The sequence below is a fragment of the Lissotriton helveticus genome, chromosome 10 (assembly GCF_964261635.1).
Source record: "Lissotriton helveticus chromosome 10, aLisHel1.1, whole genome shotgun sequence".
NCBI lineage: Eukaryota > Metazoa > Chordata > Amphibia > Caudata > Salamandridae > Lissotriton > Lissotriton helveticus.
The window spans coordinates 713,749,269-713,776,655 of NC_136071.1; the positions used below are offsets into that span (position 1 = coordinate 713,749,269).

General features: G+C 44.9%; 1 protein-coding gene across 2 annotated transcripts in view; it reads left to right on the top strand.

Annotated features, from left to right (window-relative positions):
• The window catches only part of RNF32 (ring finger protein 32), a 359,225-nt gene that overhangs the window by 124,048 nt on the left and 207,790 nt on the right, over window positions 1-27,387 (top strand). For both annotated transcript variants that reach the window (XM_078664354.1, XM_078664353.1), the window contains exon 5: window positions 2,355-2,387. In XM_078664354.1, the coding sequence (XP_078520480.1) occupies window positions 2,355-2,387 (33 nt within the window). The remainder of the gene's footprint in view (window positions 1-2,354; window positions 2,388-27,387) is intronic.

Below are 27,387 nucleotides of genomic sequence, written 5' to 3' on the forward strand. Positions count from 1 at the left end.
AAGCTTTTTCCTTCAGCTGGCTGCCAGCCATTATTCCTTTTATGTGTGCCCGCTCAATAGTGCATAAGTGCTCTAGTTTCATTTCTTCCCCAGGTCTTCTTTTCCATAACACCCAGCCAGATTGTGTATTCCTGTGTGTCCATCGAAGATATGTGGTGGGAATTTGGGTCAAATAATTGTGACATTTACATCACCTTTTTTATCTCAGTCTCTCTAAAATGTAACATGTAATCTGAGTGTAATCTCAATGGCAAAAAAATACAGTTTCAAGTTAGTTTTTAATCGCAACATCCAGTTTGTGAGCCAAGCGACAAACACCAGCAGGAACTCGAATGTCTTTATTGTAAGCACCAGTTGCACTTTACTAAATATTAGTTCAGAATGTACATTTTCATGAATGCATTATGTGGTTCATGTCAAGTCATTATTTGATGTATTCATATATCTCCTTGGCATTAGGTTTATGTATAAATACTAGTACAAAAGAGTATAAAGTTTAACTCGAGTAACCTTCCACAAAACGGTCTACTCCATATTTCTGAAGACTTTCAGCTCTGGTTTCTTTTTTGCTGCATTAAAAAAAAATTGGCAAAGCCAATTGGTCTGAGGTTGGATGCTAGCCTTTAAGCTTTGTCAAAAAATATTTTTGGGTGTCTCAAAAAGCACTCTTTGCCATAGACGTCAGTAGCACTAAAATGAACTACTTTGTATACGATTGTGCTACGTGTAAAAGAGTAGAATTCTATAACACAGTATAGTTAGCCAGTAGCTGAAGTGAGCTGACCCGTTGCCCCAGATTGTATGCTGTAGTTGGCAGAATAAAAATTTGATTGACAGAACAACAGACTAATGGATGCATAGGGCTGGCTAAAAGCCCGTATGAGTAAATAGTATTTAACTTTACTAAAAGCTAAAGGTCTTGACTAATACCAGACCTTAAAATAAAGATATTTTCACGTTCATTTACTTTAATCGTGTGGTAATACCACATGCTTATTTTTGAGGTAAGACACTACTTCAAGATTTAGAGTCTAGGTTTTCCAAAGGTGCAGATACCTTTGCAGAATGGAATAAATGTCGTGTAATCAGGTTAATAGACATTTTCTCTACCCTGCAATTAGAACGCCTGCATTAATTACCAGGAGATGCAGTGAACATATTGGGAACTTTGCCAATAATACTGAAGTGTGCGGTGTGTTAAAAGATGAAATCCACATTTGATTTGTGTCTTGAGTTCCAACACAGATTCCTCATTAGGTACACAGCTCTTTCATTAAGTTTTTGAGCTGAACTTTAACAGTATGAAACATCTATTTTGTAAATGTGCAGGTACTATTTAACTTTCATTTTAACATTGCATATTCCTGTGCTTACAGTATTAGCAGATGTGTTTTACCTTTTTGCAGTGTATTGGCTTTTATAGCCCTCATTATGAATGGACCGATAAATACATATGCATGTAACTTGTGTTTCTGAACATATCAGAATTATGAGTTTTGTAATAAATATGAGCAGGTCAAAGCTGCCAACATTTATCAGTTGAAAATGTCCAGTAAATAGGTGAAGATGCAGTAAGCACAATAATCCATACTTTCATGATAGGTGATAATCCTGCACCCTAGATATCCCATATACCTTGGTGTTGGTTTTTATCAGGTACCATAATTATCGCATCCAATATTGTCCAACTTGGAAAGATGGCCTGTGTGTCCCATTGTTTGATTATTCATCCAATATATATAACATTATAGATGGGTAACAGTGAATAAAAGGATGTTTTTCACCAAGGGGCTCTGAGTGACAACAGATGGACAACACGGGCAACTGTTATGTTACATATGGCCCACCCAAATTATCTTCCCCTGCTTTCAAGTACTATGCATGGACAAAAGAGAAAAGAGGGAGTTATATATAACATGGTCTCTCCTTCTTGTCGAAGACAAATACATGGCCTCTTGACACACACCCACACCGCTGGCTCTATCTTCTCCCCGCTTCCCTCCTGGTTTGCTCTATGCTCTGCCAGCGCTGCACTGACATGCTCTGTGAGAGCCCTGATAGAGCAGCCTGGAATTCTTTTACAATGAAGCAACAGGGGATACAAGCTTTTGTTTACAACTACTGATGCTGCTATCTCATAGCAGTGAATTACCAGATTTAGAATGTGAGAATCACACTAGTGAGGCTTGGTGAGAGCAATCCATAACAAAATGTATATCATTACTCGAACATTTTTCATTGTGTACATGTCAAGGTTTTTAAAGTTTTGAAGAGTGTACATTAGCGGAGTTATTTTCATGGGATACACCGTTAAACTGAATTAAACTCAAAACATTCCTTCTTGTACTTTACAGGTGCTGCTTTCGTGTTCCCATGTATTTCATAGGGTAAGCATGTTATATTGGGTGCATCCATATTATTAACTAGTATTGTTCAAATTCAAGTTTATGCAACACAAATCCTTGTTGGTCTTTTAGAAATAATTGTCCTTTTGTCGAATAATAGTCTGGCTGAGAAATACACTAAAGGAAAGATTTTCTGTAATAATCTTGGGGAGTGTATGTGTGTTTTGAAAAGAGTAAGGCTCATGGTAGTCTTCATCAACTGGTACTGTAACCAAGTTAAATATTTTTTTTATTTTTTTGTGGGGGCAGCCCTCAACTTTTGTTTCTCATTTTTATTGAGACTCCCACAATTTGTAAATTCCTTTGGTTGGATCATAGGTGGAGGCAGGGTTTGGCGTCAGAGGGGTTGAAAGTGTTGTAACAGTGGGCACCCGTTTAGAGAAATTTTAGGTAATTCGAAAAATTGCCTATTTTTTCACTGAAAAGAAAAACAGTTAAAGGTCAGTAATGGGGTTGGCAGAAGGGAGTGGCATGCAGCCGTGCTCCGCAGCCTTGCTCTGCAGCCTTGCTCCTGGATCCCCAACTAGAGCATTCATCCAACCATAGGCTTGATTGTTTTTTGTTAAATTAAATGTGGTGCTTGCTTCTCAATATGCAATAGTGGGCAAATGATTATAATTTTCTGACAAATCTCGATTTTACTGTGGATAGTGTGTTATTTTTTCCATATTTACCCCCTTTTTCACACTTCAAAGTGCCCCCCAGCACTCCTCTGTGTTTGGATACCTCTCCTAGTGAGGGACATTTTCTTCTGTACTGCTAAAATTGCAGTTTTGACCAAATCACTATTTTCAAGTTGGAGGAAAATTATTTGTATTGCCTTGATCATTTAATAACATACATTGAACAATTCCCATGTGATTGACAAAAAAAATCACAATTTTGGCAATCACTATTTTAAATAGCCAAGTTATACAAAAAGCCCACCCAGCACCTTTTGTAAACATTATATCTCAGAAAAAAACGGACTCGATATATACACCTTCTAAGTGAAGGTCATCAGTTCTGAAAACGTTTGTTGTAAATCCATGTAGCTTTTTTTTGCTTCAGTGAATAACATTTAATATGGGAGCGAATATAGGGAAAAAATATATTTTTTGACCCCCTTTTAATATTTTTCCCCCTTAAACTGAACTGTGCGAAACTTTGCATGCCTGTCCTTAACTGCATAAGCAGAGTGAGTCCCAACTTTGAGGAAGAACTGTTATGGGTGACGAAAGTTTTAGGCAAGCCAATAGATACATGTTCAGTGGAACATGTGGCTGAATTAGAACATATTTAAATTGTCTTGTATTGCCATCAATGGCTTTGTTTGGGATTTACAAATCGCTTGGCTTTCAGCTTCATTGTTTGATGTCACCAGAACTCCTTAATAGCAATATAGGACAGTATTAAATGGTTAACCATTATGTATCCTACCTGTCTGTCTATTTAGCTGAAAATATATTATTCTATTAATGAGGTATTTTACTTCAATGAATGATAAGAATTTTGTTGTCAGCATTCTTTCCAGTTATCATGGGTAACTATTATAGATTTATGCATGTGTTCAAGAATTCAAACCAGAATTAGGAAAAAAAAATTATATAATTTTACTCCAGTTTGCACAAATTGAATTTAGTTTGTTTATCATAAGTCATGCAAAGTCAATAAAGCCCACCCCATGTAATTAAAGGAAAAGAGGGACTATAACAAGAATCAATGCAAATCTGTTCCCAATAATTAGCACAAAAGTTAAAAATCTACAAAGTTAAAATAGAGCAAGATTAAAAAGCAGCAGCAAGAAGAAATCCCTTTAGGATTCACAATGTTTGGATGCCGCTGATCCTTTTAAGTTCTCATTTCTCTGTTTGGTTATACTGGGGTCCATAAATCTTATCAATGCAGACGTTTAAATATATATGGTAAATCTGGGTTAATGGAACATATAACCTTGCACCCTTCAATGTTCCAAATGCTTCATACAACAATCTGAGTTCTCCGTTGCCTTTTGCAATACCTGCTTTCATGTTATATGTTAACAGAACTTGTTAAGCGCAGCGTATACTAGGAGGTGTCTTGGCGCTGGTTCAGCGAGCAAAGGTGAGGAAGAGAAAAGAAAACGAAAGAGAGTCTACTGATTAAAAAGCCAGGTTTTCAAGAGCTTTCTGAATTGAAGTAGCTGACCTTATAATTAACGGGAGGAGATTCCACGATTTGGATGCTCTGGCCAAGAAGCTGCTCCCTCCCCGTTTAAGTTTCTTAGACCTGATGGAATTGATTTGAAATGAGCCTGATGATTTAGATTTCTGGTAGGAGTGTACCAAGAAAAAGCTTTCTTCAAGAAGAGAGGTCCAGAGTCGTGAAGAGCTTTATAGGTAAAATAGAGAGACTTAAACTTGATTCTGTTATTGACCTTCAGCCAGTGGAGATCTTTCAACGCGAGAGAGCAAAAGTCTGGCTGCAGAATTCTGAAGAACTTGAAGTTTGTTCATGTATTGGACCTGCAAGCAATTATAAAGGTCATTGCAGTAGTCTGTTTTGGACATTATTAATGTAGAGATGACTGACTTCCTAACAGAGGTGGGAAGAAAGATTAATATTTTCTTGAGTATTCTTAAGGTTTTGTAGGATGAGGAGACCTCAGCATTAATTTGTTTGCCTATCAATCAATCAATCATGGACATTTATATAGCGCACTACTTACCCGGAGGGTCTCAAGGCGCTTGGGGGGGGGGGGGGGGGCTGCTACTGCTCGAACAGCCAGGTCTTGAGCTTCTTCCTGAAGGAGAGGTGGTCTTGGGTCAGGCGCAGGTCGGTCGGGAGGGAGTTCCAGGTCTTGGCGGCCAGGTGGGAGAAGGACCTTCCTCCTGTTGTCGATCTTCGGATGCGGGGGACGGCGGCGAGGGCGTGACTGGCTGATCGGAGGTGGCGTTTGGGAGCGTAGAAGTTGATGCGGTTGTTGAGGTAGCTCGGGCCTTGGTCGTGTAGGGCTTTGTGTGCGTGGGTGAGGAGACGGAAGGTGATTCTCTTGTTGACGGGGAGCCAGTGCAGGTCTCTCAGATGTCCGGAGATGTGGCTGCGTCGGGGGATGTCGAGGATGAGTCTGGCTGAGGCGTTCTGGATCCGCTGGAGTCTCTTCTGGAGCTTGGCGGTGGTTCCGGCGTAGAGGGCGTTGCCGTAGTCCAGTCGGCTGGTGACGAGGGCCTGGGTGACCGTCTTCCTGGTCTCGGTGGGGATCCACCGGAAGATCTTTCGTAGCATGCGCAGGATGTTGAAGCATGACGAGGAGACGGCGTTGACTTGTCTGGTCATGGAGAGGGAGGAGTCCAGGATGAAGCCCAGGTTGCGTGCGTGGTCTGTCGGTGTGGGTGCGGTGCCCAGGGCGGGGGGCCACCAGGAGTCGTCCCAGGCGGAGGGCGAGGAGCCCAGGATGAGGACTTCCGTCTTGTCTGAGTTCAGTTTCAGGCGGCTGGTCGTCATCCATTCGGCTACATCTTTCATCCCTTCGTGAAGGTTGGCTCTGGAAGCGGCGGGGTCGTTGGTCAGTGAGAGGATCAGCTGGGTGTCATCGGCGTAGGAGATGATGTTCAGGTTGTGTTGGCGTGCGATGGGCGCGAGGGGGCTCATGTAGACGTTGAAGAGGGTGGGGCTCAGCGAGGATCCTTGAGGGACGCCGCAGATGACTTCGGTGGCCTCTGACTTGTACGGTGGTAGGCGGACTCTCTGTGTTCTTCCGTCGAGGAAGGAGACGATCCATTCCAGTGCCTTTTCCTGAATTCCGACGTTGCTGAGGCGCTGCACTAGGGTGCGGTGGCAGACAGTGTCGAATGCCGCGGAGAGGTCTAGGAGGATGAGGGCCGCTGTTTCTCCGTTGTCCATCAGGGCTCGGATGTCATCGGTGGCAGCGATCAGAGCGGTCTCGGTGCTGTGGTTGGCTCGGAAGCCAGACTGTGAGGGGTCGAGGGATCCATTCGTCTCGAGGAAGGCGGCCAGCTGTTTGTTGACGGTCTTCTCGATGACTTTGGCTGGAAACGGGAGGAGCGAGATGGGGCGGTAGTTCTTGAGTTCGGTGGGGTCCGCTGTTGGTTTCTTAAGTAGAGCGCTGAGTTCGGCGTGCTTCCAGCTCTCCGGGAAGGTGGCGGTGTCGAAGGAGGTGTTGATGATGTCCCGCAGGTGGGGTGCGATGACAGCGTCGGCCTTGTTGAAGACGTGGTGAGGGCACGGGTCGGTCGGAGATCCGGAGTGGATGGAGTTCATCATGCGGACGGTGTCATCGGTGCTGATCGGAGTCCAGGCGCGGAGGGTGGTGGTGGGTGGCGTTGCTGCGGTCTTTGTGTGCGATGGTTGACTACTGAAGCTGTTGTGTATGTCTGCGATCTTGTTGTGGAAGTAGGAGGCGAGGGAGTTGCAGAGGTCTTGCGATGGGGTGATGTCGTTGTTACCGGCGTTGGGGTTGGAGAGCTCTTTCACGATGTTGAAGAGTTCCTTGCAGTTGTGTGCGTTGGTGTCCAGTCGGTCCTTGAATGCAGTTTTCTTGGTGGCGCGGATCAGTTGGTGGTGCTTCCGGGTGGCAAGCTTGAGGGTGGTCATGTTGCCCGCGGTAGGTTCCCTTCTCCAGACTTTCTCGAGGGCTCGGCAGTTCTTCTTGGAGCTCTTGAGTTCGTCGGTGAACCATGGGGCTTTCTTGCTGCCGGGTCTGCTGGGCGGGGTCCTCAGAGGGGCGAGTTCGTCCGCGCAGTTGCTGATCCACTTTGTGAGGTTGTCGGCGGCCTGGCTGGGGTTCGCTGAGCTGGCGGGAGGGTGCTGACTCAGGGAGGCGGTGAGCTGGTCGGCTGTGATCTTGTTCCAGCTTCTTCGGGCAGCCTGTTGCTGGTGGTGGTGGGTCGTCGTTCTTCTGAAGGTGAAGTGGATGCAGCTGTGGTCCGTCCAGTGGAGTCCTGTGGCGTGGCTGAAGGCGATGTCTTTGCTGGATGAGAAGACGGCGTCGAGTGTGTGTCCGGCGAGGTGGGTGGGGGTGGTCACCAGTTGCTTGAGTCCCAGGTTTGCGAGGTTTTCCAGCACGGTGGTCGTGTTGCGGTCGTCGTTGTTCTCCAGGTGGAAGTTGAGGTCCCCGAGGAGGATGTAGTCGGCTGAGGGGAGGGCGAGCGGGCTGATGAAGTCGGCGATGTCCTCGCTGAATTGTGTGCGTGGTCCCGGGGGTCTGTAGATGAGGGTGCCTCTGAGAGTGGTCTTCGGGTTGACGTGGATCTGGAAGTGCAGGTGTTCGGCGGGTGCGATGGTGTCGTCGGTGTTGGTCGTGATGCGGATGGTGTTCCTATGAATGATGGCGATGCCACCTCCTGTCTGGTTGACGCGGTCTCTCTATTTAAACGGGCATCTATAATGACCCCCAGACTCTTAGCTTTACTGGTGGGAGCAGGAAGGAGTCCCATTTCTAAAGGTCAGCAAGATGCTGACCAGAAATTGGGGTTGTTACCAAACAAAATCACCTCAGATCTCCCGGTGTTGAGCTTGAGACAATGCTTGCTCATCCAGGAGTTGATGTGTCTCATACAGCTCTGAATGCCATGACTTGTATTATTAGCATTGTTAGAGGCAGAGAGCATGATTTGCCTGTCATCCACATAGAAAGTGAGAGAAAAACCGAAGGATTGGACAAGTGTGGCAAGTTCTGCAACGTATACATTACAGAGGGTGGGACTGAGCAAAGACCACTGCGGGACGCCACAGGGCAGGCGAAAAGCGTCAAAAGAAAAGGCATCAATTTTGATTACATTATCCCTATCAGACAGGAAGGAAGATAGTAATTTTAAAGCAGGATTTTTGATACCTATTGCTTCCAAACGGTGGATCAGGCTGGAATGGTCCACCGTATCAAATGCCGAAGATAGATCCAGCAGAATCAGAGCGGCTGAACACGAGTTCATCAGTAGCCTTGATCAGGGTCGTTTCGGTACTATGTTCCGATCTGAACCCAAATTGAGTGGGATCGAGGCAGTTGGTATCTTTCATGTACTGGTTTAGTTTGGTGTTCTTCACCTTTTTGATTATTTTGGTGGGAAATGGAAGCCTGGAGATGGGCTGGTAGTTGGCTGGAACTTCTGGGTCCAAGTTTGATTTTGTTTTTTAACAACAGCAGAATGAAGGCTTGTCTTCAATAGGATGGAAAGATGCCAGTTCTGAACATGGTGTTAAAGACGTTAGTTAGATTGGATGCAATAATGTCAGGAACCAGCTTAAGAACTGAAGGCGGACAAGGATCATCCGTGGAGTCTGACTTGATGGTAAGAATGAGGTCTTTGATTTGAGTATTTGGTTTCTATCCTAAAATAGGTGAGTAGTTCAGAGCTACCATTGTGTTTCTTGTGGAAATGTCATTCCATGAGGTAGGTAAAGGCTCTATCTTTAACGATGTGTCTGTGTTCTGGTATTGTTTCTTCACTGAAAAGATTGTATTGCGCACATATTTACATTTACACTGACACTGGAAGATGGATAAAGTGTATTCCGTTTTGCATGTTATTGTCAGGGACTGTCCGGGACTATGTGGGGAACACAGTCAGGGACTGGGGCAAGGACTAGGAACTGGGTAGAAAACTTACACAGGAAGGGAAGTACAGCGCTGCCCAGGATCATACAGGGAGTCAGAGGAGAAAAAGGGATCCAAAGGTGAAGCCTGTACAAGTGAACAAGATGGGTAAGACTCAGAAAGGAAGGGCACTCACAAGGCAATTTAGCATTCAGAATAACGACACCCAGGATGAATGTGCAAGACATATATATGAAACATTAACAATAAAGGGGGGTGTGGGGTAAAGCACTCAGGAGCTCCACACGGTAAGACTGAAGCTCAGTAAGTTTCTTACCCACAATTGCTGTTACAGATACTGACTGCAAATACCCACATGTAGGATATGCATGCAAAGGCAGGGTCTGTGGAGCTTATACCTATGGTGATGTTATAAATGTAACTCAAAGACAATACTCACAGTGAACAAGAAACACCACCTAGGTAGTCAGCTGTGTCCACGGATCCTGGCGATCAAACAGGAACACGCAAGGCAGTAACAGCAAGGGGGTAGAACTAAACACAAGCACAATAGACAAGGAGCTAGCAAGGAGGAGTGCTTAACAGGAAAGGAAGGAAATCACAGGGCACACTTGGCAGAAAGCAGGTAACAAACATACAAGGTAGCAGAAGTAAGACAGCAGAATAGAAAGACAGCAAACTAGGAACGGGAACCAAGGAAATGGGAAGAAAGGCAGGGACTAGAAAAGCATATACAGAAGGGGAGGCTACAAGGGTATACTAGAGCGGGTCAGGTTAAGGATTCAAGAAAACAAAGTATCATAGAAGGCAGTGCTGGGGCAGGAACAAGAAGTGAGCTAAGGCTCAGGAGTCAAGGCAGCACTGCAGACAGTGCCAGTTCAGGAACAGGGAATTACCAAAGCTTCAGGAGTTAAGGTAGCACTGCAGGCAGTGCTAGTTCAAGAACAGGGAAATTACTAAAGCTTCAGGAGTTAAGGTAGCACTGCAGGTAGTACTGGTTCAAGGAAACAGGAAAGAGCTGCAGCTCAGGAAACAAGAAATGCTGGGACTCAGGAGCAGGAACTAGAATTGAGCTAAAGCTCAAGAATCAAGGTAGCACTGCAGGCAGTGCTATTTCAGGGACAAGGGAAACTGCTGCAGCACAGGAACTCTGGAAACAAGGATAGCAAAAGCTCAGGGAGCACTGGAAAGAAGGATCGGTCTCACCGGTAAACAGCTACAATGACCAACCTGGGTCTAAAGGGAGCTGGGGCTTAAAAGAGCTCACAGTAATCATATGCATCAGGTGTGAGCAGGCTAGCAGTAGCCAGCCACAGGTGAGCTGAATTCCTCCACCCATCCTTGGCCTGCAGGGGTGGAGACTAAGCAGTGAACAGGGAATTCTGGGTAATGGAGTTTCAGGCATGAATAGGCTGGCTTCATGTATAAGCAGGCTGGCTTTCACAAAACCCGGCATGGATTGGGAATGGATGTCAATTCCCAATAAGTGTCCAAATGCCTGGAAGTCAGGATATGCATACAGGTGAGTGTCTGGAGGCATATTAGAACACTGGAATGCCCCACAATTCGGCCCCCTGGTGGTGGGCACGAGAGCACGGGGAGCGAATCGTGACAGTACTCCCCCTCTAAAGACCGTCTCCCGGAGTCTGCAACTAGATCCAAAGCCTTTGCTCATAAGAATTAAGTCCATTTCCATCATAGATGCAGTGCACGCTATCAGAGGACTGAAGGTACATTTTGATGTTCTGGAGGGTTGTATATTTGTCTGAAAATAAGCAGCAACATCCAAAGCAGAACTTTGAGGAAGGAAGCACTCTGATGCAGGAGGCAGAATAGAATGCAGATCTGAAGAGTCCAAATCCAGAAACAGGGACTTAGAAGCCTGAATTAAAGGTGTTTGAAGTCCTGATGATGGCAGGCAAGACTATTATTTTATTATTTATTTTATTAGGGAATTTTATATAGCGCACAGATACCCCAACGGGGTGTCCCGGCGCTTCTGTGAGAACTGATGCTGTGTCTGACTCAGATGGTACTAACAGAAGAGAAAGGTTTTTAGAGCTCTCCGGAAGGGGAGTTCCTCCTGGATGGTCCGGATGGACATAGGTAGCTTGTTCCAGTGGGAAGAGGCACAGACTTGGAATGTTTTTCCCCCAGAACGAACTTTTTTAAATCTGGGGGTGGAAAGAAGATGTTTAGAGCTCGATCGGAGAAGTCTGGTGTTGCTGTATGGACGGAGGCAGGAGGATAAGTATGCAGAGCCCTTTCCCTTGACAGCCCGGTGAGCTAGGGTAAGTGCCTTGAATTCCACCCTTTTGTGAACGGGGAGCCAGTGCAGCTTATGCCGGTGGGGAGTGATACGTTCACGAAGGGGGAGGCCACAGACCAGACGAACAGCAGCATTCTGGACTGTCTGGAGACGCCGTTGGAGGCCCAAGGAGAGACCAAGGTACAGTCCATTGGCGTAATCCAGATGTGAGGTGATCAAAGCCTGCACGATAGTTTTCCTAGTCTGGCTGGGGAGGAAATTGATGAACTTTTTCATCATCCTCATCTTGGAAAAACAGGCCGCGGATACAGTCTGGATTTGTTTTTGGAAAGAGAGGTTTTTATCCCAAATTACCCCGAGATTTTTAACTGAGTCTTTAGGTGAGGGGGGTGTGCTCAATTCAAGGGGCCACCACAAGTTGTAGTCCAGAGGCGTGGGCTGGTGGAAAAATATAACATCGGTTTTGCTGGCGTTAAGCCGGAGGGAGTTGTTATCCATCCAGCTTGCGATGTTGCGAAGGCAGTTTTTCAATGGGTCAAAGGTGGATTGGGATGGGGAGTCGTATGAAAACAGTAGCTGTATATCATCGGCGTAAGAGGTGGCCTTGATTCTGGATTGAGCGATGATCTCGGCCAAGGGGGAAAAATAAACATTGAACAGGAGGGGGCTCAGTGAGAAGCCCTGAAGGACTCCCCACCTGAGAGGGCGACTATCCGAGGTAAATGGGGGTGTAAATACTGCCTGTGTCCAATTGGACAGAAAGGAGGCAAACCATTCCAAAGCCTTGCCTTGTATGCCTATTGCCTGCAGACGGTCAAGGAGGACGGGGTGGGAGACGGTGTCGAATGCTGCCGACAAGTCGAGCAACACCAACACCGCTCTAGATCCCTCGTCCAACTTCCATCGGATGGCATCAGCCATCTCAATGAGGGCGGACTCGGTGCTATATCCGGGCCTAAATCCGTGCTGTGAGTTGTGGAAGGCACCGTTGGTTTCCAAGAAGCTAGCCAGTTGCCGTTGTACGAGTTTCTCAAGCACTTTAGCTGGTGCAGGGAGCAGGGAGATGGGTCGGTAGTTAGCGGGTTCGGTAGGGTCTGCATTCGCTTTTTTGAGTATGGGAACCAATCTGGCGTGGTTCCAGGAGTCAGGGTAGATTCCTGTCTGGAGGGAGTCGTTCCAAATATCATTTAAGATGGGATTGAGCAGGGGGGCTAGGGATTTATACGGTTTTGCCGGCCAGGGGTCCAAGGGGGAACCAGATTTGCATTTAAGTAATTCTGCCAGCGAGTGTTCCGGGGTAATCACCTCAAAGTTAGAGAAAACATGAGTGGGGTTAGAGCTGACTGTACATGGTTCGAAATTGTCAGAATTAATCTTGCTGGGAAAGGAATTTTGAATAGTGGCAATCTTGTCTTCAAAATAGTTCGATAGACGGTCGCAAAGGGACTGGGACACCGGGGTTTGACTCTTGAGGGCAAGTGGGTCAGTGAAGGTTCTGACAGTATTGAAAATCTCTCTTGAAGACCCTTGTGCCCGGGAGATTTTCTCCTCTAGTTGGGTTCTTTTGTGATCTATGATTTTCTTCCTGTACTCCTTAAGGGCGGCTTTATATTTGAGTTTACTGTTTGGAGAGTAAGATTGTCTCCAACTTCTCTCAAGCTGTTTACAGGCCGATTTACATTTGCGGAGTTCGTCCGAGTACCACGGTGCGGAGGGGGTGGCTCTTGAGGATTTAATAGGTCTGATAGGGGCTAGGAGGTCGATAGCGGAGGTGATCCAATGGTTGAAGTTAGTCAATCTATTATCTAAATCTGTAGCTTCCTCGGGGGCGGGCGAGGAGAGATGAGTGGCTACATTCTCAGGGGAGATCATCCTCCAGTTGCGGCCCACTGGATTGGACGGGGGGCTCGATCGATCCTGATGGCAGAAGGAGATGATAAAAGGGATCACATAGTGATCAGACCAGGTTACAGGGATGGAGCCACTTGTGGAGATATCTGTTAAGTTAGTGCAAATAAGGTCCAAGGCGTGTCCTGCCTTATGCGTAGGACCGGAAATTATTTGGTTTAGCCCACCATCTGATAGGGTGGACAGAAAATTAGCGATGGTGGGGTCATCGGCATTATCGACGTGAAGGTTGAAGTCCCCAATGAGGGTGAAATTGGCATAATGGGAGGAGGCTTGTAAGGCATAATCAAGAAGGGCCGGAAGATGGGTAATTTTAGATTTGGGGGGCGGTATACTAATAAACCTGAGAATGTACAGTTAGCAGCTAATTTGATACAGAAAGGTAGTGCCTCGATACACTCTATTTGGGAGTAGGAGAAGGAAGAGATGGACCAGATAGATCTATAGATAATGGCCACACCTCCACCAGGGTGGGTGTTCTGTCTGTTGGCACACAAGATCTTGAATTCTGGCGGAATGGCAAGGCAGAGAGCAGGATTGGATTCTTCCCCTAGCCAGGTTTCGGTAAGAAAAAGAAGGTCCCACTGGTTGTCCTCTAACGACTGAGCTACATCTAGGGAGTGTTTCACCAGTGATCGACAATTAATCAGTCCAGCTTTAATAATAATTTTCTTGGGGGCTGGAGAGTGTCGGGGGGAAGACTGCAGGAAATGGCATGGTGGCAGAGAGTTGTTGTCTCTGTTTTGTACACTACAGGGTTTATATGGTAGTGACGAGGGGTCGGAAAAGGAAGTATGCGCATACGAACAGGATATTAAGTCGAGATGAAGTAAGGCTTCTCTACTGTAGGAGATGGTAGTAGAGGGGCAAAGTGGAACAGAGATCTGGCTCGTCGCGGCGCGTCCTGGTCGCGGACGGGCACAGACGGGCAGGACTCCGGCACGACTCCGGCGCGGGTCAGGTGCGCCCGCATTGTGCGTCCGCTGCGCGAAGGCATGGACATCCCCTTTTATGCGCAACTAGAGCGCTGTGAATCCCACCCACACACAAGATGGCCGCCGCTATTCTATGCCCGGGACCGGCTCCACAGCGTCAATGCTCGGCTGCGAGTGGCCCAGGGCAGCGGGAAAGAGGGGGAACGAAGTGAGCGATTAAAGCTTATTAAATCAAGCTAATTTACTTAGAGTTGCAGTTGAGTAAATAAAACGCAGAATTTGCAGTTTTAAAAGCAAGTAAAATCAGAGCAACACTAAATAACACAGCCTCCCGGCTTCCGCCTCAGGAGGTGCTCAAGCAATCACACAATCAAGCGCTGGGCAAACCGGGGCCCCTTTTATGCGCAACTAGAGCGCTGTGAATCCCACCCACACACAAAAGGGCCGCCGCTATTCTATGCCCGGGACCGGCTCCACAGCGTCAATGCTCGGCTGGGAGTGGCCCAGGGCAGCGGGAAAGAGGGGGAACGAAGTGAGCGATTAAAGCTTATTAAATCAAGCTAATTTACTTAGAGTTGCAGCCTGCAGTCTGCCTGCCTCCAGCACCAGAACCTAGACTAGCACTCTGAAAACAAATTAAGATTGACTGTAGGGTCAAAAGCAGACAATGGATTGGCAGGAGAGACAGAGGTCAAAGGCAAAGTGGCTGAAGACAAAGGAGGCAACAAGAAGCAGACCTGAGGCTCTGGCCCTGGATGACACAGAAGACTCACACAGGTGTCTTTGGAAGCAGGTATGCAGGAGACCCAGGCTCTGGAGGCTTACATGTTGAGAGTTTTGTCTCTGATGCTGGAGATTCAGTCTCTGAATGTATATGTGCTGAGACCTCTGGAGGCTGGCAAACTGGAAGCAAAGGGTCAAAAAGTAGGCAAGATAGAGGGTCAAGGCCAGAAGGCAGGGAGCCTGGAAGCTCTGGTGCAGAAGGCAGGGAGCCTGGAAGCTCTGGTGCAGAAGGCAGGGAGCCTGGAAGCTCTGGTGCAGAAGGCAGGGAGCCTGGAGGCTCTGGTGCTGGAGGCAGGCGGCCTGCAGGTTCTGGTGCTGGAGGCAGGCGGCCTGCAGGTTCTGGTGCTGGAGGCAGGCGGCCTGCAGGTTCTGGTGCTGGAGGCAGGCGGCCTGCAGGTTCTGGTGCTGGAGGCAGGTGGCCTGCAGGTTCTGGTGCTGGAGGCAGGCAGACTACAGGCTGAATTTCTGTAGATAAGTCGGCTGAGGACTCGGGCTCCAAAGGAAGGTAGTCTGGAGGCCCTGGTAATGATGGCAGGTAGGCTGCAGGATCGGGCTCAGATGGCAGGAAGGCTGCATGCTCGGGCTCAGATGGCAGGAAGGCTGCAGGCTCTGGCTCAGGCTTGGGCTCAGATGGCAGTAAGGCTGCAGGCTGAAGTTCAGGAGGCAGCAGGCAGGCTGAGGACTCTGAAAGCAGACAAGCTGTTGGCAGAGAGGCACAAGGATGACAGTCTTTAAATCCTGGGAATGTTGATTGCCCATGAACATCCCTATTGTCAATAGTGAAATCTTCACAGTTACTTGGCTCATTAAAACACACTGACGTCCTTTCCTTAGGATGGCTTAGAATAGTGCTTTTCTTAGAGTCTCTGATGACCAGACTTCCTTTACCATTTGGCAGTTCACAACTCTTAGTCCTAGGAAATAGGCCAGAGAATACTTGGTCATGGGAGGTCTTTTCATTTTCTGCAGCATTACAAGGTGGTACAAATGCATCGGAGCATAGAGCATTATCATTTCCTGACTTTTCAATTTGTGTTGTGCTTGAAGGCAAGGGAATCTGGACCCGGTACGTTGGAGCAGGGAGGCCGATACGGGATTATAAGGAGATGCAACCGTACCCTAAATTTATTATACCGACAAACGATCAAGCAAATTACAGGGGTGACTCCCAATGAATGAAAGAGCACCCTAGACCTCTGCAAAACGCACCTACAAAATTTATTACGGTGGTTCCAACGTGACGAATTTACAGTATAAACCTATCAGTAAGGCTCAACATTATACGAGTCCAAAATAAATTAAAAAGGCGGAATTTAGAAATTGAAGAATCAAATTCCCTCCAGATTCTTAAAAGATTTCACACCAATAATGTCTTTGTCCTGAGGAAGGTGATAAGATTAGCAAACACCGAAACGCCGCATCGACTGTTTTTTTGACTTTTTTTAAAATGTATGACTTTGTGCATTTTGTAATGATGATACATTGTGTTTTTAACTGATAATTATAAACTTAGAGTGTAACCCTTATGGGAGCAATTAAATAAATATCATTCTTTTTTACTGAATCGAATCTCAATGTCTAGTAATTAGTGACACGTGCCCCAATGTTTTGAGTTTTCATATAATTTGTATAGTGTATAATTTTGGTAATAGCACTAAAAAGATTACAGGATTTCTTGCAGTTCTCTCTCTAAGCTCTATGACACACTTCTATTACGATACCACAGGGATTTCCTTTCATTGTGTTGTAATTGTCATATACATTCATTCTACAAAGCAAACACAGTTTTACCGGGACGATACACGAGAATCTTCCATCTGAACATAATGTGACAGTTTTACCATCTTGATTGATTTGTGATACCTTGGAACTGTGTTTGCTTTGTAGAATGAATGTATGCCAATTTGAATGCATGCAAGTATGATTGATAGTTTTGAATGTGATATGTGGGACACTGTGTATATATATATATTTATTGTTGAATATTTAAGTATCTATCTATGTATTTTGTAAAGTCTGAGAACCATGTTTGGTATTATGACAATAAAGAAGAAAAATTATTTTGTTAAACTAACTTGGGTGTTGGAATATTGAATAAATGTAATTGTGAGCCCAGGCTTTTGGGCATATTTTTGGGACCCTTTTCTTAGAGCCTTCTTGTAATTATTGCATATAGGCAGGTGATGTTTGTGTACTTTGGAAGTTACTATGACACCTTCTGATTTGCACTCCTTAGTAATGCCCCGGATTATGGGGATAATTTTGAATTCAGTTTTTAAAAAACATAGTGCAGAGCCGTGCCTGTTGAACTGGTCATGTCTTTCTGTGTCCCCCACATTCCATGCTTTACAGAATTGGAGTGTTTGACCCTGAGGTGTTTTTCCTAAAGGTGCGAATTACCCCTGAACTCCTGAAATTATTTTTTGTTTGATGAAGTGCAGAGCTGGCCTTTAGTCACAAGGCACGCCTTTCTCTTATTATAATTCACCATCTGATTTTCAGCTCTCCTTAATGAGCCAATCAGGGGTGTTTGCCCCTGATCTGCGACCAAGATCATTTTCTTTCAATACAAAAATTTGAAGTGGGCTGGGCCTCATGGAATAAGGCATGTTTTTCTCTGACCACCTCCACACACCCAACAGTTCTTCTCTGGCACACTAGGTTGTGAACTTTTCTTTCCATCCTGCTCCATATTAGAGTGGATATCCATTAATCACAGGGGATCATATTTTAATATAACTCGGAAATTATTAACTAGGAAATTTGCAATAGCCTTCCATCGTTGTTATGTGCTTAACCTAGGTGTGCTCCCAAACACCTGTCACACACATTACACTACGAATGTACACTCAGTTACATTGATGGCCAGAAAGCAACTGGGAAGAAAAATCAAGATTGCTTCTTTCTTTAGAGCATCCTGGGCACACGCTTTGACATTGAGATTTGTCAAGTGACATGGCTCTTAGTTTAGCCGTTGAAGTGTTTTTTAGAGCATGAACAACTAGTTGCTCAGTACAATATCGTGCACTGCTAAGTTATTTAAATAACGGTTGAAGACGTTTGTAAGAATTCTTTACTAATTCAGTGTGCCGTTTGATAATTCTAATTTCCGCCTTTTCCTTTCCTTAGTAATCATAATCCATTTGATATGTAATCAAAGCCCTAAAATTAATCTTCATTGCCTAGCCTTAAACAACTTACTCCGCAACACATTTCAAGCAATTAATATAGCCCTTCATCAAGATGTAATGAGCGACCTAATTTCAAGCACTTTGCATTCTGTAAAGGAAATGAAAACAGACAGTTCTAATTCTACCTTTGGCAATGACGACAAATCCAGAGTTCAGCTATCAAAGATGTAAAATACATTGTTCCTCTCTATACATTTATGGGCTATTCTGCGTCTTTACACATGATTTTCACACCCCCAAATTATCTCCTACACAGTGCAGTGGCGTAACAAAAGCTTAGGGGCCCCCCTGCAAGGTGTGATGAAGGGGCTCTGCACAACTACATGCAATCTATGTCCCTCACCTATCACCTTTGCAAGGACTTTCAGAACTGCACAACATATAGACACTTTGAGCAGAACTATTCCCAGATTATACAAATCTGCAGGCTGTGGATTGAGACTGATGTACCTCAAGTGAAAAAAGGCCTACAGGCTGCACACACTAAATGGCATTGACCAGATGGGTGTAAACTGATACTGATACAAGAAAGAGAGGCATCTTCGATAAATTACTATTGTTCTTAGTGTACTGGTAGAGAGGAAATCAGAATATCCAAAAAGATCTTTTACTTAAGTGAGGAAATGGCAGAGCCAGAAAACAAACAACTTTATACAAGAATGAAAATCATTCAATCATGAAGCTTATGTAGTGCACACACAAAAAGCACTAAGCAATGAGTACTGACAAGCTCAATACTTTGTTTCAGGATTTGGGGACATGGTAACCAGAAACCGTAAGGCTTTTTTAGGTCTCGCGACCTATCAATGCGCGCAAGCGCATTGAGCGGAGCGAGAATTCAAGTGCTCAAAAAGCTCGTCAAACCAAGGGCTTTTTGCTCCGGTTTTCTTAGAGTTCACGTGGCCACAGGCACGCGCTTTTGGGCCATAAACTTTCACCATATGTTCCCCAGCTCCAGCACCTCCCCTCTCTCTCCCCGCACACAGCCTTACTTTGATTTCTCCTCCCCCTCTCCAGCCAGCTTCCCCCAGGCCATGTTCCCTCCCACCTTTCCTCCTCCGCAAACTTGATTAACAGGAGGCCATGCTAATCACTGCCTTCTCCCAATGACCTGCAGTTTCCACCCCCTCCCCAATCACCCACAGCAATGCCTATATGCTCGGCTAGTTGGTGACTCTGCTTTCATGTTTAGCGAGCGTCGTGTGAAGATCCTGACTACGCAGTTGCCGAAGATTTCCAGTTCTTCTAAACAGCGTTAGACTGCGGTTAGACAACAGAGCCGCTTCAGAGTCCATCCTTGTAGGCGTTGATCACCATCCAGTGAATGCAATAAAAGTCCCCGTCAACATCCCACAGTAAGAGTCATAAGCGATCTGGGGCTTCTATAAAACTACTGCGGTTTCATGCAACTCCTCACGACCTCGTGCTGAGGACTCAGCGCACGAGTCGCTCCATTGCTTCCCTGCCTTTTTTTTGTATTATGATGCTCTTCATATATTTGGGTTCGCATTTTCCCCATGTCCCCTTCAACATCCCACAGTAAGAGTCATAAGCGATCTGGGGCTTCTATAAAACTACTGCGGTTTCATGCAACTTCTCACGACCTCGTGCTGAGGACTCAGCGCACGAGTCGCTCCATTGCTTCCCTGACTTTTTTTTGTATTATGATGCTCTTCATATATTTGGGTTCGCATTTTCCCCATGTCCCCGTCAACATCCCACAGTAAGAGTCATAAGCGATCTGGGGCTTCTATAAAACTACTGCGGTTTCATGCAACTCCTCACGACCTCGTGCTGAGGGCTCAGCGCACGAGTCGCTCCATTGCTTCCCTGCCTTTTTTGTATTATGATGCTCTTCATATATTTGGGTTCGCATTTTCCCCATGTCCCCGTCAACAACCCACAGTAAGAGTCATAAGCGATCTGGGGCTTCTATAAAACTACTGCGGTTTCATGCAACTCCTCACGACCTCGTGCTGAGGACTCAGCGCACGAGTCGCTCCATTGCTTCCCTGCCTTTTTTTGTACTCTTTATAATGAAATATCGCTGCCGCACATTATTTTTAACCTGTAGTTTGATTGTGTTTTCTCCACAGAGACAGGTATGTATGTATTGCGCAAATGTGTATTTTGAAGCTCAGCTGCCGTATTGTCTTAAAAATGTAAGTTTCCAAGTCACTGACTCACTGTAGGTAGCCTTGCCTGACACTGCAAATAGTCCCACTCGTTGCCTTTCAGGCTCGCTTTTGTTTCCGCTGTGCTTCCCCCCCATCTCACACCCGAGCACGTGCACACGTACTCCCTGTGAATTATTTCACTTCAAACAATGAGGCTGCAGTTTAGTTTGTAGTTTCATTACCTGTTCGCATGTATACGGCGTGGCCCATTCTCAGCCTTCCGCAGTTGGAAAAGAAAATATGCTTGCCTTCATAAATCCAATTAAAAAGGAAGCAGCATTTACATTTCACCCCCACTCCCCAGACCCACGTATAATGGCGCACAATGTCAGAAAACATGACGCGTGTTATCACTTTACATTTAAAAATCCGTTACAGTTAGCTTAGTTAGACACGTGATGAATGCCTCCCTAATCCTGCCATATATTATTACAGCTAAAAGGCGCTCGATGAAAAATATTTTGCGGTTATCAGCATTTATGAGCAAATGTGTTTTTGCAGTGATATATTGTATCTTTTATTTTCTCTTCATGTTATGGAGATGAAGGAACACACACACCGATTTAGTGCTTTTTAAAGGCTAGCATTATAGACATACATGTTTATTACTGCAGGTTCCTAAGTAATGCGGCGCAGTTTTACATATGGGTGTGTGGGTCTCTATAGGTGGCACAGGCTGATGGGTGCTATGGCGACATCTCTTTTCCCTCGCGTCGTCACTGTCACTGCCGTCTCTCTTACCTTCTCCCATGCCTCTCTCTCTCCCACCCCTCAGACCTTCTCCCTACCCCCTCTCTCTCTCTGTACCCTTTCTTTTTATGGCCCCTCTCAACGCTCTGCTATGTTGTCTCCATCCCTCAACTCTCTCACAGCATCACTCAGCTCAACCACAGCATCACTCAGCGCAACCACAGCATCACTCAGCGCAACCACAGCATCACTCAGCATCACCACAGCATCACTGGTTCAAATATGTTCTCTCAATGTTTCAAGCTTTATTACAAATGTCAAAAAAGATGTTAATATTTCACTTCTGTTCTTGGATTTTCATCACAATAAAATACACTGAACATAATCTTCACAAACGTTATTTACAAAAGTTTAAGCTATTGCCATTATAAACTACAATAACTTTTTAAAAATTATTAATTATTGAAAAAAAAATTAAAAGCCATTATTATTTGTAATTTCAATACATGAAAGTCACGTAAATACAACACATATTGCATTACAAATGCTATAGGTGTCCCATTTGCGAAAGTTATAACTTTTGGCATTGTAAATGACAAAGATATTAATTTCGCTATTTTCAAAACCAACACATAAATAAAAAATGTGTCATTTACAATACCAATAGCTCAAACTTTCCTAATGCGAGACCTATTGGCAACGCCAGTGCTTGTATTAAATCATAATCACGTGTTTGAAGATAATGGTGCCTCTGTCTGAGACAGCCAGTCTATCTAATAGGCAAAAGTCTAAACCCTGGTTTAATTTGTCCATTTATCACCAAAGACAGATGTGTAGAACAGTAGAGAGAAGATGGAGGGAGAGAGAATTTGAGGAAAATAAGGCTTGCTGTAGGAGGCATCTGCAGCTCCATTCACAACAGGGAAAGGAAAAAGCTGTATTACACTACTTCTATAATGGAAGCCATTACATCGTGCTGCTAGGGGGTTCAGTTAGCTTACTCATCCATCAGGCCTCTTCCTTAGGGTGTTGCCTTCACAGAGTTTGGTAACCAACAGGGACTGTTGCCTTTCAAAACAAGATCATTATAATCCAGGACAAAATATGAATAATCTCTAGTCAGGAACTCAAATGTTTTCTCCTTATTTCACTGGTGGAGGCACTGTTGAGTCCTTGCCCAGCAGCATGTTGTGTTATCTGTTCCTGATATGGCAAGGTGTGGTCTCACAATAGATTAAAACAGCTATTGTGACTCCCCACATTAAAAAACAGAAGGTCTTCCCATGGATGACAGACAATTTTTGACCATGTTCTTATATGCCGGTCTCAGCCAAGTGTCGGAGGGAGTGGTACATGAAATGATCCAGAAGCATGTTTGTAAGTTTTACTTATTCAGTGAATATTAATTAGGATTTCAACAGGGGCATGATACAGAGACAGTCATTTTTTTGCTTGAACCTGTCCGTGTCCTATGATACAATAGATCACTCTGTTCTTCTGGAAAGGGAGAACTTTTCCCTATGGATTTGAGGTACAAAGCTTGGCTGTAATCCGCTTTAGTATTGGTTTAGTGATTAAGATAATTATCCCATGGTGAGGGAGCTTTGTTTTTGTGCTGCCACAAGATTCTGCACTTTATCAATTGTTTTTTAACGGGTATATGGCTGACTTTCAACTGGACTAGACTTTCAGCACAAAAAAATGACACCCAAATAAAGGGTTCATCTGGAGGAAGGTAGTTGCCAGGCTCTGTTCCCACATTCTTATGGTCTCCCAGAGATTGTGGCCTCTCGGTGGCAACATTTAATCCTGGAATCATTACCTTCATCCAAGAGCCTTCATCAGCAACCACACCAAGCACAGAATTAGCTGTTGTTTTGCACATGCCTTCTTGTCAGTAAACGGAATACAGCAAATGCCTTTAAGAAAACTCTGATCACTTGAGCATGCTTGAAAACTTAAAAAGGAGTTTAGCTCCAAATGTTAGTGTTCCACAGTGTTTAGTTGCCGTACAGAACCTCTCCAGCTCTTCTAAGCATCCTCAATTGTCCTTCTGCTCACCACTGCTCCACATTTTTCTCCTTGCCTACCTCTTAGTGTGTACTCTTCCACCCTTCTAGATTTCCTAGTCTTTCAGTTCCAAATGGTCCTCTTTGCCTTTTCAGTGCCATTATGCTATTTTTTTACTCGCCTACTATATTCAGCCCGCGTCAGACAGATACCTTTATTACCAGGCATTTTCAGATCAGAATTTCAACTAGCAGTGCATCACTCCAGGCTTCTGGTTTCTTTGCCATCACTGCCTAGTCTGCAGCTGGTCAACTCTACTGCTGATTACCATTTCACTCCAGAACCATTTGTAGTGGTAAGTTCGAAGACCAATCTTGAAAGGTAGAAATTAGACTGCCATCATCCTGATGCTTTGTGCTCCCTCTTGTAAGTTAGGAGGCATGCACCATTTTAGAGTGGGGGTGGTTGTATTCCATCCCCTCATGTTTGACAATAGAGAGAGAGAGAGTATATAACAGCTTCTTGTGGGGATGAGAGTAAGTACACCAGCTTTCAGTGGCAGAAAAATGGAAATATCACAAAATGGAGTGGCTATTTCATCTTAATCTCTGTTTTCTTGGCCGGAGTTCCTTATGGCGGTATAAAAGGGGGTGGTGATGGACGGAGCATCTGAACCAATCAAACACTCACACCCAGTCAACAGATCTGGGTTTAATCCATCACCGTTCTTTAGCCCACTCTGTCACCCCAGTTCAGACATGGCCATATGCAAATCAGTCTGACCGTGTGCCTCATGGGAACAGTCCAGCCCGAACTGCCAAGCCATGCCTTCCCTGGACCGGAAACAAGCTTCCGAGGACCGGTTTCTGGCATTTCAGCCGTCTTCAGCCCGGCATGCTTTAATCAAGTGGCTCTGTCCATCACCACCCCCTTTTGTATCACTTTGTTTGCCATAATTTGGCAGGGTATGCTCAGACGTGAGTCCCTTGCTCACTTTGACACTGGATTCAAGCAAGCCGGGCTGAAGACGGCTGAAATGCCAGAAACCGGTCCTCGGAAGCTTGTTTCCGGTCCAAGGAAGGCATGGCTTGGCATGCCCCAGCTCTCATTCCCCCCATCGGTGAGGGACAGTTAGGGGAAATAAGGGGCAGTCAGTCGAGCTGCCGAGCTCATGGATGAGCTCGCAGGGGAGTCAAGGCTAACCATTGTATTGATCGGTACTAAACAGTCTCTGCCCCCCCGCCTGTACTAATCCCCCACCAAGAGTCCCAGGAGCAGTCGGTGGTGGCCTCGTAGTAGATCAGCAGAGCCAAGGTGCGCTAGGCATGGCAGCCATAGCCCTAGAGTGCGGAGGCGGTCAGCATAGTGGCTTGTGCGACTCGCTCCCAGGATCAGAGGCCACCAACGACTACGACCACCTGCTTAGATCTGCCTATTAGTGACCAAAGCGACTAAAGAGACCAGCGACCACTAAGCAGTGACAAGTGATCACAACCTCAACCCCTCTCTGCCCTGGATGTTTTAACTGTTTGAGGTTAATTCTTTGACTGAGACGATCTGGAGGCAGGAACGCCAAAGCTGCGGACCCTGAGGAGGCTGTAGACTTTGGATTCTGGTCACTAGCTGCTTGGTCGGTATGACCCATGTAACACCGCTGGTTGGTAAGGCTACTGGGTGGTTAGCCGTTGCACATGTTGTCTGAACTGGGGTGGCGTGGTGAGCAAAATAACGATGGATTAAACCCAGATCTGTGACTGGGGGTGAATGTTTTGCCAATGTGCAACATTCCGTCCATCACCTTGTGTGTTTTGCTGTTCGCCCTATATGGGAAGGGTATGCCCAGACGTGGGTCCCGTGCTCACTACGCCACTGGAGTCAAGCTATCCTGGCTGATGACGGCTGATAGCCAGAAACCGGTCCTAGGATGCTTGATTCGGTTCCAGGGAAGACATGGCTTGGCAGTTCGGGCTGGACTGTTCCCATGAGGCACAGGGTCAAGACTGATTTGCATATGGCCATGTCTGAACTGGGGTGGCATGGTGAGCAAAATAACGATGAATTGAACCCAGATCTGTAACTGGGGGTGAATGTTTTGCCAATGTGCAACATTCCGTCTATCACCTTGTGTGTTTTGCACGGAGGCGGTTGGCACTAGGTTGGTGCGACTTGTTCCCAAGGCTTGAGCGCCAGGTGCAGCCAGCTATTGCTGACTCGATTTATATACATAGCGCTCAGTGCGCAGTAGTGTTCAGCATTAGCAGTGCATAAAGGCTTTTTATATTGTGATTACTTGCCTCTGTTGACCCTTATCAGGCGCTCCTTAGGTTAGATCAGCTCTGTTAGATGCCAGCCTGCTGCTACTTTAACGTACCCATGAAATGCCTGCAAAAAAGTGGATTCTAAGACATTTTTACCACTGCTTACAGAGAGAACAGGGAAATGGATTAGAGCTTTTGAAAAGCAAACTGTAGTCATTACCTTGGCAGTAGGAGACATACAAACTTTGCTTACCTCTCTTATAGGAGAGGAATCAGGCACTGTTTTCCAGAAAGCTGGAGTGAGAAATGTTATTCTCACTGAGACTAAGACTAGATATGATGGATCTCCATGTAACTTAGTTAGGACAGTATTTTGGGATCAGCTGAGGAAAATGTATCCTGACAGGCCAGATATTGGGTTCCTCGTGGCTCAATCAATGCAGCCAAATGAGGACCCCGCTCAGATTCTTAGCAGAATGAAAAAAAAATGGACCCAAAATGTAGGTCAGGGTTGGGACCTAACAGGAGGAAATGCCTTGTTATTTTACAATGTAGTAAAGAATGAGTTGCCCTCTGATTTACAGAATAATCTTGATAACATAGTGGCATTGGAAGCCAAGCTTTGGACGGAGATGCAGGCACATATGATTTATTTATGTAAAAAAAAGCAGGAGAAAGAGAGAAACAAGCAGGAAGTGACAGAGAAAGCAGCAGCAAAGTTGGTACAGCAAAGATGGCAAAGAAAGGAGCAGTGGCATCCACCTCTAAGATATCTGCAATGGCTATGGGATCGGTCACGGGGACCTCCCAACAACAGTACCCACAACAGCAGGTTGATGTAAGGGCACAAGGAAGTAGTAGAGTAGGATGTGGAGGAATAGGAAGAGGCGAGTGAAGTTCCCAAATGATGGACCGAGTATGTCATTACTGTCACAGATATGGACATTATATCAGATATTGCAGATGTAAGAGATGGGATGAACTACATGGAAGGACAGGAGTTTACAGTCAGCCAGGGAACATTACGAGGAAATTGCGGGAGCCGGGAAGCAGCGTCTTCTCAAAAGCGGCCGCCATGCAAGATTGAAAGCGATAGTAGCTGAAACGAAAAAGCCCACAAGACGGGTTTAAAGACTCATTAATCAGAACAAACGGAGAATGTAAATAGAAGCATAATTAGAAACAGCCCAGAGAAGTACGTTACGGTGAAGTCTTACGACTTCATCAAAAGCCCTGATGAGAGCCCTGGAAAGGGATAACAGGACTTGAAACGCGTCGGCATATCCCTTAAGACGTTGAGGAATAGTGGCTAAATGCCACTTATATAATAAGGACTCATAACAATTGGAATAGTGATGTCTACTTGATTTAAAAAAAATAGTAGGACACAGTAAAGTAGAGATCAGATGATTGTTTGATACTAGGCAATCAAATCTGTATATGTTGTTATTGGTTTCATTTTTTGTATTATGTTTTTGTATGAATTGTTTTTTATAGTTTTTTTTATAATTCTGTAGTTTTTTTATAATTCTGTAAAGTACGGTAACTAATTTAATGAATGATCGCAAATATGAAATGGTTTTGAACATAGTGTAATAATGATGTGATAATGTTCTCTTTTTTCATGTATCAGTGATTGAATAATGAAAATGAAAAATAGATAAAAAAGAATAAGGTATAAATAAATGTATATGTTTATTTTCCTATGAAGTATAGTGTAATTGTAAAGTATTAAGAGTATAGAGCTAAATATTTTTTGGGACTCCCGTAATTATTTGTGAATTTGTTGCAAAGTTACATGGGGTTCCACACTGAAGGTCACCACGAATTTGTGAATGCACCCAAAAACACTACCAGATTGGGCTTCTTTACTGAAGTGTAAAAAAGTGTTAAGAAATAATGACCATTTAGAAGTTGAATAACACATGTAAAATATAATTTGCCAACATCACTGAGAGCAAAGTTGAAATGTTTGCCTTTAATGTGGTTGCTTTGTATAATAGTGGTATACCATTCTTTCGATTAGTTTTCAAATTTTCTGTGAGAGTACAGTACAACTTACATCAATAAAAAATTACTGACCAACCAACTCAATTAACAGGTTTGTGAATTAGAGAGCAATTAAAAATAAAATTGATTGAAATGATACATATGTTCTTTGAGGTTGATGAAAATTTGTATGATATGCGCAAAAGTATTGAGAGTTATGTTATATTAGCTGTACTTATA